This window comes from Terrapene carolina, unplaced genomic scaffold (assembly GCF_002925995.2).
Source record: "Terrapene carolina triunguis isolate 2854851 unplaced genomic scaffold, T_m_triunguis-2.0 Scaffold85, whole genome shotgun sequence".
Classification (NCBI taxonomy): Eukaryota; Metazoa; Chordata; order Testudines; family Emydidae; genus Terrapene; species Terrapene triunguis.
The window spans coordinates 19803338-19817486 of NW_020664436.1; the positions used below are offsets into that span (position 1 = coordinate 19803338).

A 14149-nucleotide genomic window follows, 5' to 3' on the forward strand; every position below is an offset into this window, starting at 1 on the left:
AGAGAAGCACAAAATGGTTGTTACCCTGCCTTGTTTTCTGTATGCTATGCAGGTGCTGGCCCACAGCTCTGTACTCTGGAGACAAAGCTGGAATAAACTGTGTGTGAGATTTATTGGTGCTGACAGGGGAAAAAAAATCAATATGCTGAAACTCAAACTGAGGTCTTGCAGACAATGAAGTGGAATTTTTTTTCTTTGCGGAAGGCTGGATCTTGCACCCTTATTCATGCACTGTAACTCACAGGAGTAAGCCCATTAACTTCAGTGAGACCACCTGCGTGCATAAGGATTACTCACAACAGTAAAGGCTGCAGGATTGGGCTCACATTTAACAATTTAAAATCTGCCCTGTCAACTAAGATATGTAAAAGACAAGCTAGATAACTCACAGAATTTTAGCTCTTTTGACCTGGGAAGAACCTCTCTACAGAAGAGTAGCTCAAGCTTGCAAAAGCATCTGTTAGCTTTTTAATACTATATATCAGTATTCCTAGAGTGAGCATGTGACACTTGAACTGTGTCCAATTCTGAGTTTCTCTTTACAGTAGAACCTCAGAGTTATGAACACCTGGGGAATGGAGGTTGTTCATAACTCTGAAATATTCATAACTCTGAACAAATTGTTATGGTGGTTCTTTCAAAAGTTTACAGCTGAACATTGACTTAATACAGCTTTGAAACTTTACTGTGCAGAAGAAAAATGCTGCTTTTAACCATCTTAATTGAAATGAAACAAACACAGAAATAGTTTCCTTACCTTGTCAAATCTTTTTTTTTAAACTTCCCTTTATTTTTTAGTAGTTTACGTTTAACACAGTACCGTACTGTACAGTATTTGCTTTTTGATTTTTTTGTCTCTGCTGCCTGATTGCGTACTTCCAGTTCCAAATGAGGTGTGTGATTGACCGATCAGTTTCTAACTCTGGTGTTCCTAACTCTGAGATTCTACTGTATTTATTTTTTTGCTTCTATTTGCTGAGATACAATTCCAGATTTCTACCTAGATGTCTGTATATGATATTTGTGTCTGCATCACATATAATAAATGTCTTATGCTGCTGTGCATTTGTACATACATTAAAATGCTAACACTTAAAAAAAATCCTGAAAACATAAAACTGGGATGTATTTTCTGAGATTCTGCTATATTTTTGACATCTACAGCATGAATAATATCCAGGGTCTCTGGCATGGTGGTGGAGTTAATATGACTGCTGTTAGGATCTCTTTTTTCCGTCTGAGTTTGTTATTTTCATCTTGCTCTTTAAACGTTGATTCAAGTCAATGCACAGAGGTTTCAATTAGAGGGAAGTATGTCTGCTATCCAGTTCAGTAACCAACTGTTGAGATCCTACTTGATACTACTAGTAAAGATACAGAAAAATATGTTTCTGGAAAACAAACAAATGGCTAAACTTCTATTGACTATACAGAGACAGTAGTGCACAGAGAAAATTAGGCAAAAGGAAATGAGGTCTTGCTCAGCTCTAGGGTGCTCCCCTAGTAACTAGCGGGGGAAAGATCAGAAGAGAAAAAACGCTAAAAAAATCCCACAGAAGGTGAAGGGCGAGATCTGATCCATCTTTTACAACCTCACCTTCTGAGCACCCGCAAATGCATGGTAGTAACAGGAAACATAAGTCATAATGGCTCTTTCATCAGGGCTGGCAGTGTTTACTACATCTGTGTAGAAAGAAGAAGGTTAACTGCTCAGATAGTCTAATGGCGATATACTTCCATCTGATGATGATTCCACCTCACATGCTGCAAGGATTTAAAAAAACAACAACAACAAAACTCAAGGTCATTCCGCTTGCTTTCATTCACCATATCAATGCTGATCAGACTTTAGGAATCAATAAATGAACGAATTGCTCTACTTGAAATGTTTAAAATATCCGAATATCTAGGATGTACAGAAATAGCATTGCCACACTGCACTGTTTTGTACAAGATCCAATTTTCAAGAGCTATTGGGGAAGGCTGGCAGACGCAGACCTCCTGGGATCAATTCTGCTTTCATTTACACTTACGTAAATCCAGAGTAACTTCATTTAAGTCACTAGACTTACTCCAGAGTTAACCATGTGTGAATTTAAGTAGAGTTTGGCCTAGTAACTTAGTTATGGATATAGAAGTGCATGTAAAGCATGTTAAAACTGTGTCCCTATATTCTGCCTGCCCTGCTCTATGTTCTCACGAGTAGCAGAGTATTGAACTATATCCAAAACCTGCAAAACAGGCATACATGTGCTACTGTGATCCAGAATAAATCTAGCACTCAGAAAAGCTTTGATTTTTAACAGTTTTGCATCCTTTGAGCCAGATTCTATTTTCAGTTAACCTCAACATAAATCATAACAGAGTTTAGCCTCTTATCTTGGAAGGCTGATGGGTTTTTCATTATTATGGGAGAAAATAACTAGAATGCCAGTTAGGATATGACTGAAGTTTGGGCATATTGACAATGATGGTCTCTTTAACACTCTACAACAGATAAGGGCAGAACGTGACCAAGCACTTCATACTGATTATCAGTGAAGAGGCTTTTTGAATGGCATTAGCACCAATGCAAAAATGCCCGTAGTAGGGTTGGAGAGATGACCAGGGAAAGCAGATAAAATTTCTAAAGTTAGCTGTAGGATTTTATAACATAATAATCAATATATTTCATAATTCAGCATCAGTTTCTTTTATTTTACAGGGGTTAAGAATGAACTTTTGAAAAGGATATATTAAAAGAATCTGAAAATTGAAATAAAAGCGGACAGCACACATTTGGATGATTTCACATATTAATGATTATTCTAATAAAGTATCTTTTTTCTTTTAAGGTGTAAAATGGCAGGATATGGAATACAATATTTAAGGAAGCTGAACAAAAAGGAAAATGGTAATGGACATTCATATCTATGAATAAGGAGATGGTAGATATGTTGAATAATTACCTTGCATCTTAGTTTACAGTAAGAAGGACAAGGTGTTGCTTAAAACAGGAGTCAGATTTCCAGGAACAAAGAGAGAATGAATTTGGAAACATGAAATCAATGCTAGAAATCACTGAGTGATTTAGGTGGGGTTTTCAAAAGCACCCAGTACTAACTCTACTGCCATTTATTTCAATGGGAGCAGGCAGGCCAAGACTGAGTGCTTGGGAACATTCCACCCTTTGAGACCAGTCAACTGACAAGATACCAGATCAGAATTAATATATTTAAAGTAGCAAATTTTCATATTTTGGTTCCATGCATGCCCAAACTACAGAAGATTAGTTAGCTCCAAGAGTTACTTTAACATCATATTAATATTGTTTATAGAAAGACTCTGAAGTCTTTTTAAAGGACTCAGGTATGGGACTAATGATTAAAACTGATCGTTCGGAAAAAATACAAATAAAGTTTTGTTGTTGTTGTTTTAAACAACAGTAATTTCCTCAACTTCAGCTTCCAGCATGGGTGGCACATGTTACCAGCTGTATATTTGGGAAGGACTATATTAGCTATAGTTCTCCTTTTAAAGTCTTGATTTCAGCAGTATACAATGTTCATGTGTTTTTAAACTGTTAACATCTGTGCACCACCTTGTGTTACAGTTAGCTTTTAAGCTCTTTGGGGCAGGGACTGTCTTTTTGTTCTGTTTGTATAACTCCTAGCACAATGGGATCCTGATCTAAGATTGGGACCCTCAGTGCTACTGCAATACAAATAATAAATAATAATATTTAACAAAACAAAAAAGTGTGAAATTCTCCAGCACACAAGAAACTAAAAAGGAGGAATAATTTGAAAAGGAACCATAAGAAAGAGGCATCATTGTGATGATTCATGTATAAACAATCTTGAAAAAAATTATGTACAAGGTGACAGGTTTTACCTCCTACTTCTTATTCAAGGTACATAATAAATTTTAGCTCCCACCTTCTGCATCCAGCATCTTAGGGATATCCAGATGTTTTTCTGCAATTTCCATTGCAAGGTTAATATTTCTTAGAGGGTCATCCTGCATGAAAGCAAAAATTAGAACCAGTTAAACACCAGATGTTTTTCTCATAGCAAGAAGAAGGGTACAGTATGTATATTGAAGATTATTCTGCCTGATCCAAAGACTAGATTTTCCTCACTGGAAATGAGTCATAATTAGTGCTTTCCAAAAAGCTGAGCTCATAGATATAGAGCAGCAGTTCTCAAACTGTGGATCAGGACCCCATTTTAATGGGGATGCCAGGGCTGGCTTAGACTTGCTGTGGCCTGGGGCTGAAGCTGAAGCCCGAATCGCACTGCCCAGAGCCAAAGCGTTGGGGCTCAGGTTACAGGCTCCCTGCCTTGGGCTGAAGCCCTGGGTCTACGGCTTTGCCACTCCCCGGCCCAAGGCGGTGGGGCTCGGGCTTTGCTACCCCACCCCAGCCCCAACCTAGGGTGGTGGGACTCAGGCGGGTTCAGGCTTTGGTCCCCCCTCCTGGGGTCATGTAGTAATTTTTGTTATCAGAAGGGGGTCACAGTGCAATGAAGTTTGAGAACCCCTGATATAGAGTGAGTGAGTGAGTCTATGCATGTGTACACACGCACGTGCATATATATAATGTGTTTCTATCTTTTCAAGAGAAAACATTAATAAGCTATGAGATACGATTAGATATCCATTGTTAATTTGTTCTGCGGGGACACAAACATTATGTATTCAATATACACATATACTATGATGAAAATCCAACATATATGCAGAATAGCACAGAGACGTGAATTCTAGCAAGCTCATAAGCTGACTACTGGTCAAGCTCACATATAATGATGAACAAGCACAGAAAAACAAGAACAACTAGTCTCAGAAATGCACAGAGAAGCCACTTCAGGCGTAGGAACCCTCCTGAAATCTAAGCTACTGTTCTGAATGAGTAACACCTTTAGATCTTGGTTTGGATATGACTTGTTTTTATTGTGCATGTACATATAACATGGCTTTCAAAGGTGCTGAGAACCTACAGCTCCTATGGATCAAGCCAATGGTTTCCTTTTTGTTTTTTGAAGAAAAAGGAAGGGGAACAATAAGTGAACCCCAAATCAGAAGCATACATTCAATGTCTCAAATTATAGGTGATGATTACTGTTGGGCTTACTGTCTCAAATTAGGGGAACATGCTCCTTACGCTGCTTTGATATCTCATATTGCAAAGAAAAACTGGTGGCATCAAGTCTCAGGTTAACGGGGCTCAGACTGCAGGGCTAAAAAAGCAGTCTAGATGTTCCCACGTGGGCTGGAGCATGGGCTCTGAGACCCTCCCCCTCACCAGGTTTCAGAGCCCTGGTTCCAGCCCAAGCAGGAATTCCTATTTTTAGCCCTGCTGCCTAAGCCCTGTGAGACCAAGTCAATTGACCCAGCCTCTGTGACTCAGGGTATGTCTACACTACCCATCGGATCGGTGGGCAGCGATCGATCCAGCGGGGATCGATTTATCGCATCTAGTCTAGACGCGATAAATTGATCCCCGAGAGCTCTCCCGTCGACTCCTGTACTCCACTGCCATGAGAGGCACAGGCAGAGTCGACAGGGGAGCGGCAGCAGTCGACTCACCACAGTGAAGACACCACGGTGAGTAGGTCTAAGTACATCGACTTCAGCGACATTATTCACGTAGTTGAAGTTGCGTAGCTTAGATCAATTCCCGCTCCCCCCTCCCCCCCCCGAATGTAGACCAGGCCTTGGTGCTGCAGGTTTTACTTTGAAGTGTAGACATACCCTCAGTGTTTCACATTAGGGTGAAAACACTCTTTGTGAGAGGTCTTGGCTTCTGAAAATGCCATTACTGGTGGAAGACCTTGTCTTTAGAAGAGACACAGGTTCTCCCAGTAGATAGATCTGTTCCTTGCAGGCAGTATCCAGGTCTCACGGTGGGATAGAACTGCTATCCTAGAGAGGGGTCTTGATGTCTCAAGTGGGCTTGATTTTTTTTGTTAAATCAGTGAAAATAGTGAGATTTAACTGACAGTGATTATTCCAAGTTTCATAGAAGTCTGTACTTCACACCTCTTCTGAATATGAAGTATTTAATTTTCTGCATATTATGCATGTGTTTCCAAAACATAAGTAGTGTTCCCAATGGTACCTCTTTCTAGCAAATATATATCATACTAATCAGTCAATTTTAAAAACAATATGTTATGAAGCACAGTTTGCTTTTGCCTAGCCAAAAGATTTTGGCTCATTTGTATATTATTATACACAATAGCTGCATTTTCTAAATTTACTATCAAGTGTATTTCATTTAGTAGGTTATATCAACTGCATCATTTCAATTAAAAGGAACTTAAAATGTGGCCAATATTTAAAGTCTATGGAACTTCATTTGTGGATATATATTTATGTACATGCAACACCATGTATATACAACATGGGTTAATGGCATGTACAAAAACTATGTTACAGATACGAAATACATATAAAAACCAGACTAAATCTAAGTGAAACCTATTGACTAATTTGAGATACTTTTCTTATAGATGAGTGATAGACACCCCCCATTGGTATGTTCGTTGTTAAATCAATGATTGATCAAAGCTCTGAAGATTTGGGAGAAGATCTGTTTAAAATTATAGTGAATCCTGAGATGCTGGGAGACATCCATCACCCATACCGTAAAATAAAGCTACAAGCCACAGTAGTTAAAAACCTCTGTTGCGGCTATAGAAATACCTCATCTAACTTGTCATAGTCAAGAAGATCAGGCCTGTGTCTATGGATAAGGGCACTGAGAGCCAGGCCATCCTTCCAGCTACAAGAAGTCCACACAAGATGCATAGATGAGAAAAGAAAAGAAGGCATGCAGGAGAAACAGATATGCGAAAAGAAAAAACACCAAGACAGTTGTTAATACACCGAAAACAAGTAGCCAGTCAAACACAGCCAGGACAGGAAACAAGCCCAATGTTAGGATCTTTCTGCACGTTATTGCCATGGCAGTCTCATCAAGGCACATTTGTTTGAGTTCTGTTCTATCTTCCCACCACACATACATAAATAAGATGGTTTTACTATGGAAGTTTTGTACACTGTGGGTCAAAGTTTCAGCAGGCCTTCCAGAAAGTTAGCATCTGTTATGCATAAGTACTTTTTAATGCACAAACAGGCTGTCTGTTTACATAGTGGGTATGTTTGTGCATAAAAAAAAATTGCTGGTTGGCAATTTTGACATTTTGGTTTAGATTTGTAATTGGGGTAGAATTGTTCTAGGAGCACTGTAAAGAACAAATAGGGGGGCAAACAGCTGTCAAAATCATTAACCATAAATAAGATGAAATACCAAATCCTGCTCCTTGTACTCACCTAAGTAAGAAGAGTAGGACTGAGCTCAAAATTAATACTTTCCAAATGTCTTAGTGTTCAGATTAATACTGTAGGAGTTAAAGTTAGCATTATAAATCGATTGACTATTTATTATTATGCGCCTCGTAGGCCCCAGCATAACTTTTTAATACTTATAAAAAAGAACTAGCTTTATAAATCATTTCATTTTAGTTCTTTTTTTCTTCAAAGCTTTCCCATAACAGTCAATTCCTTTGTAGAATCTATTTACTATGGGGAGCAGGGAACGAAGAATCCAATCTATGATTTAACAGTCTCTTTCCCAAATGAGAAGTGTTTGGTAGCATCTAGCAAGTTAAGACAATGATGGGGTATGTTTACACTGCAATAAAAAACCCACTCCTCCAAGTCTCAGAGCCTGGATAAATTGACTTGGGCTGTCAGGGCTCAGGTTGCGGGGCTAACACTGCAATTTTTAGCCCTGCAGTCCAAACCAGCTGATCTGGGCCAGCCGCAAACGTGTCATGGATCTTTTGGAGCACTGCACACATGCCGATGAAGTCTTCTCCCTGGCTGGCGCTGAAGGAGACTTCTAGTTGTATTCTCATTTTAGAGCACAGGAAATTAACGGTAAATCCCCACAAACTGGGATGAAACTACTGTATTCCTCTTTCTTTTCTAGCATTGTTCATCTGTTACAATCTGGCAAATCTGAGGCACGTGATTGCCCCTCATCCTCACACCCCCTAACATAGTTATTCATGACCCCGATAGATGAGATTTTTAATTTATTTTCTTTTGAAGACTTTCTAAACTAGTAAAGCCACCAATTTCAACAGCAACACAATCAGGCCCCATTTGCTCCCTCTGTTCTGCTATGATCAGACCCATTGTGAGAATAACTAGCCAGTACTCCCCTTTTTCTGTAACCTAGTGACGTTAGGGCACTATGATGTTTATGCTTATAGGGGACATTGGTGGAATTCTGTTAAAAACAAAGTAACAAGAAATTAATATTTTCTTTGTGAATTTTAATTTGTAAGTCTTGTTCTTTCCTGCTATAAGTAATTTATTACCCATATCCAAGGGCAGAATTTGCGCTGCAGAATTGTATCTTTAGTCATTACTATGGGCATGATTCTCTATTGCAGTAATTCTCAACCAGGGGTCCGGGGCCCACTGCAGGGCCACGAGCAGGTTTCAGGGCAAGGGGTGGCTCAGAAAAAAAAAGGTTGAGAACCTCTACTATATTGCTTTGTGCTTACCTTTACACCAATGCAAAGTGGGTGTAAAACATTACCACCAGCATGATAGGGGAATTCTGTTTTATTAGAATTTTACACCCACTTTGCACTGTATAAATGAGTTCCCAAGATGCAAAGCAGTGGAGAATCAGGCCAAGTATATGTAACGTTAGCTGCTGAAGTGGGGTAGGGGGAGGTGGAAGGGAGGAGGTAGAGGAGGGAGTGTCCTTCTTCCTCAGAATCAGTTTTGTCAGGAGCCTGGAAAGTCAGTCAGAGGGCTTGTCTACATTACCTGCTGGATCGACAGGCAGCGATCGATTCAGCGGGGGTCGATTTATCACATCTAATCTAGACACGATAAATCGACCGCCGAGCGCTCTCCCGTCGACTCCGGTACTCCACTGGAGCGAGAGGCGCAGGCGGAGTCGATGGGGGAGTGTCAGCAGTCGACTCACCGCAGTGACACTGCGGTGAGTAGATCTAAGTACGTCGACTTGAAGTTGCGTAACTTAGATCGACCCTTCCCCCCCCGCAGCGTAGACCAGACCAAAGTTAGTATGCACTTCTCAGCTCATCCTTAAGGAAACATGCTAAGCAAATAGGAAGTGAACCAGATCACTGCAGATCAGCATGCTGTGTCACCCAGACTGATGACCTTATTTAGCTTGGAGTAGTCAATAAGATCAGGTCGGTGTCTGTGGATAAGTGCACAGAGTGCTAGGCCGTCTTTCCAGCTTTACAACAAACAATAGAAAATAAAATGGAAAAATAAGTTAATACAATCATTACATTGGACAGTTTGACCCTCGCTTAATGTTTTGCTACATGCATGAAGGCCCATGTTGCATCCAGATAATTAAATCTCATGGGTCCACCCTCACTGTGTGGTTCTGTTAGTAGTCTGTATACTCACTCTTCTATAACCCATATATTCCTGATTGCCCTACAGTCGTCTTTACACAGTGTATGTTATGTAAAATGCGACCTGAGTAGAAACTGGTTAGCTTCTGTGATGCTCCAGGACAAAAGAGGATATAGGTTCTGCTTTCAATGCATGTGCATAACCCTCCAATCTATTTATGGTCACATGCATATCAAGAGATGAATGAACCCGTGAAGACTCGGCTAACAGAACCTGCTTGTCCAAGAGTCTTTTTCAATGTCACTTATATCATGCAATGATAACACCACAACTGGGCTTTTCTCAATGGAACATACAGTAGCAACAGAAAAAAAGCTTAATTTATTTAAACACTTTCTCTATCTCATGGGTCTCATTCTGAACGTTGCTGAGCACCTGCACTTCCCTCTGTCTTCAGTGGAAGTTTCAGATGCTCAGTATTTCTCCGGATCAGACCTTGTAACAATGATCCCAGAGACAATAATGGAGCCATCACTTAAATCTGTTTAGGGATCATGTCAAAACTAATTTACAGACATAGGCCCTGATCCTGCAAGATACTCCATTCTGGTGGACCAACTGGACTCTGCATGGGCACAGGGATCAACTTGTGTACAGCAATTTGTAGGACTGGAGCCTTATACTGTACAAGACTTTTGTAATACTAAAAGCTTTTAGAGGTTCTATTAACCTGACTTCAAAATGTACAAGCAAAGACAATTCCTAGATAAAGCTTCAATAAATGTGTTACACATAAAAACTTCTGTCATCCAAAAGGTAAACTTCAATCAAAATAAGCATCAATTATTTTAAGAAAACCTGTTCCCTAACCAAAGATACATGCAATAATAAAACAGTCTGGAACCTACTCTGTAAAACAAGAACTGAAGATAGCATAATCTATACTTTGAATATAAACTTGAACTTACGTCAGGGTTCTGTCGATAAAAACTTTTTTCTCCATACATTGAATGAGCCAGTATACACCAGTTTAAACATTAAGGGCCAAATTATGCTCTTAGTTACATCTGCACAACTGGGAGCAGAATCTGATACCAAACACTTATACTTTATCCCTTGAAATAAGGTGATCTTACCTAAGATGGAAGTTCTGAATGTTCACATTTCTGTAAGGAGCAGTTTTCCTTTGACACCACAGCAGCAGACCTTCTTTGGCGGAAGTCTCTGTAAAGGACACCAGAGAGAAAAAGACAGAATGAAAAGGAGCTCAGGTAGACAACTTAGGAAAGGAAAAAAACATAGATACTCAGGTCAGATTTGCAAAGAGGTGGAGAAGTGGACAGATACTAGATGCTTGCTCCAGAAGGCAGGAAGTTCAGAGAGCTGGCAAAAGTGTACAGTGAAGAGGCAAAGATTAAGCTATGGCTTGATGTGTGGAGGCAGCAGAATTCGACCTAACTCTCTAGTGTAGACCAGACCTGGGTTGCATATGGAAGCTGGCAGATCAGCAAGCTCAGGCAGACAAACAGTCTTGTAAATCGGATGTTGCACCACTACACAGCGATCCAGCAATCTGACTAAAATAGATTTTTTACTTAATTTTAATGTCAACTCAGGTTGACGTGCTTTGCCCTAACTATTTTAGGATGTCCAGGGGTATATTCTTACCTTCTACTGAAATGTCCTGAATAGCAAAGCGAAGAATGATGGTCCATATCATACCCAGGGTCATTTTCACATTGCCATCAACAATTTCTAAGATAAAAAAAGGAAACCAGAATTTACAAAGTACAGTTTGCAATGCGTCTTCTTACTTTCATCCTGCACATATGTTATACTGCAAGTTTTGTAATTCTTAACCTACACAGAATTTCTTCTAGTTGTTTTTTCAACAAACTCATGGTTCTGCTTAGGCTAAGTAGGCTTGAAAATTACTTATAGCTAAGGTCGCCACTTCTATACTGAAGGGCTTTGTTCAATTGATTCTGATTTTCTCAAACTTTCACCATTCAGACTGACTTTTTTTCCCTTAGGTAGAGACTAAACAGAAAATATTTCTCTACAGGCTTGTCTACACTTAAAAATGAATCTGGAATAAATTAGTGTGTGAATTTAAAAAGGATTAACTGTTCCTGATTAACTCCATGTGTTCACACTCTTAGGCCAGTGTCTATTCTTACCGGTAGATCGGCTCTGCTGCAAGGGTGTCGATTTAGCGGGTCTAGTGAAGACCCACTAAATTGATGGCAGAGCACTCTCTGGTCGACTCCAGTACTCCACCGGAAAGAGAAGAGTAAGGTAAGTCAACGGGAGAATGTCTTCCATCGACGCAACACAGTGTAGACACTGCAGTAAATTGACCTAAGCTACATCGACTCCAGTTACGTTATTCAAGTGTAACTTGGGTCGACTTACCGCAGTAGTGTAGACAAGGCCTTATTCTGCACTCTTACTCCAGAATAAGAGCATCCACACATGGAGTTAATCAGGAATAACTATTCCAGAATAGCTATCCAGGTAGACAAGCACTAAAGTTTGAGCAAAATCAGTCTTGCTGTTTTCAAGTACAAAGCAAGTGAACAATTTTTTGCATTTTTTAACAGCTCTCATGCATTAGTGGGGTACAAACTTCAAATCTGACCTAGAGATGGGGGTAAATTTTTTTAAGTGCCTAAATGACTTAGGAGCCAAAGTTCCATTTTCAAAAGTGATTTTGGCACTTTGGAGCCTAAGTTCCATTGATTTTTCAATAAGACTTCAGAAAATGGGACTTCGGCTCCTAAGCTTTAGACAGGTTTGAAAATTTTACCCATTGTCCTTAGGTAGGATCAGATTTTCAAAAGTGATCAACAGGCAGCAGCGCCCATTGAGAACAATGAAAGCTGCTTGTTGCTGAGTACTTGAAAACTTGGCCATAGGTTACATGTGCACCTTTTGGTTGTCTGATGAAAATTCAATTTGGTTTGGCCAAATTATAAGGAATTTTTTAAAAAGCACCTTGTGTATGTACACTGATTTGTTACTAAAGATTAACATTCAGCTATAGTTTAAGTCACATTCTTCTAAATATATACTGGCAATACACACATTACATGAGTAATTTCAATGGCATTTTTTATCCCTGATGTTTGAACGTGATTCAAGACACCAATACTATTTCAGCTGACCCACAACAAAATTTGCAACCCAATCAGAGGATTTTCTCCCTCTTTCCATGCGGTTTGTGGAAGTAACTTCCAAGGTAAACCCCAGCATAGTGACATTGTAACAGGAGAAGCAGAAGGTCCCTAATAGTGGGGGGACCACTGGCACCCAAACCGAGGCCCCAGTCTCATGCCGCCCCTTCTCCTGGAGGCCCTGCCCTCCGCTCACTCCTCTCCAACCCCTCCCCTGCATCGCTCACCCTTACAGCCAGTAAAAAGTGAAAGAGCACAGCCCTCCCACTTTTAAAAGTGGGGCGGCCAGGGACCCCTGGATCTCTCTGTTCCGGTGCTCCTGCATTGTAACGTTTATTTTTATAGTGCAATAATCAGAGTTAAGAAGATAACTGGTTTCTCATTTTTCCTCTTCACTCTGAGGGGGTTCCACCTAATTTTTCCAAGATTTACATCTCTCTTCTCAGGACTCCATGTAGGCCCTGGAGGATCACGGCCCTCCTGAAGTTTACCAGGAATTATACCAAAACTGAACTTTCTTTATCAATCAGAGGAGATTTAATAGTAACTGGTGCATATCTCAATTGTTTTTTCCTCACATACGCATTTCCTTGCACTTTGATTGGTTGTGGATGTCTGATGTACTAATCACTATACAGTCATTTCTCAAACTGTACAATATCTGGATTGCAATACTCATGGGGCATGCAGATTGTCAGCCAATTAGTGTATTTGCATAATCACTGCGTTCCAGATCTGCAAACGTATTTAGGCTCCTAAACCAATTGAAACCAATGGAAGTCAGGAGTCTAAACAATTTTGTGGATCCGGGCCTGTGTGATTATTTCATAACAGCTACACTGCAAATATACAAATCTTGCTATTCTGACTGGCGTCTACAATCCCGCTGTTCCAAGGGCTCTTGACAGAACTTTCAAGTTATTTGCCAGCAATAAAGTAGATGCTTCAGCTCCTCAGTCTGCTTAGCTAAAACATTGTATGAAACAGCCAAAACATATCTGACATACATTGAAAAAATACCAAAAAGCAAGGAGAACAAAGCTGCTAAACTGCTGAAAGTGATTAAAGCATACTTTGATTCATTCCTTTCTCCCTCCTCTATAGGCCATCAGGGACATTATCCCCAGAATAACTCTCATATTTGTGTTTTCATTGCCTGGGTACTTTGGGAGAACTGCAGCCCCTACCTTTCAATTCATCTCAAAACCCAACATAAGCTAAACTACATCCATAATTATTCTGGGGAGAAGAAGATGGAGAAGGGATAAATGGCTGCCCATTCTTTTCAGTTCACCCTAATTGAGTGACCATAGCTGGCTCCCCACAAAGACCCCGGTCACACCAACCCAAAAACAAAACAAACAAAAACAGTGATTGGCCATTTCCTGGGCTATGAACACCACAGATTTACTGAATAGAGACAACTCATAAATACATTAAATAGAACTTTGCACTAGAGCTCCACAGGACTAGTGGTTTAATCTTTATTCTGGGCCTCTGGTTTAAATCACAGTTGGTGGCACTAGGATCACTACAGACTCTTCATTGCTCAGAGTGTCAGAAAATTAAAC

The 14149-nt window shown here is 40.0% G+C and overlaps 1 protein-coding gene across 3 annotated transcripts in view; it reads right to left on the reverse strand.

The window, feature by feature from the left end:
• Window positions 1-14149, reverse strand: part of ACTN2 (actinin alpha 2) — an 88039-nt gene that overhangs the window by 34334 nt on the left and 39556 nt on the right. For 2 of the 3 annotated variants that reach the window (XM_024198470.3, XM_024198471.3), the window contains exons 4-8: window positions 11071-11157; window positions 10539-10626; window positions 9196-9274; window positions 3918-3999; window positions 1598-1683 (exon numbers count right to left, since the gene is read on the reverse strand). In XM_024198470.3, coding sequence (XP_024054238.1) covers window positions 1598-1683; window positions 3918-3999; window positions 9196-9274; window positions 10539-10626; window positions 11071-11157 — 422 coding nt within the window. The remainder of the gene's footprint in view (window positions 1-1597; window positions 1684-3917; window positions 4000-9195; window positions 9275-10538; window positions 10627-11070; window positions 11158-14149) is intronic. The other variant, XM_024198469.3, reaches the window with a different exon arrangement.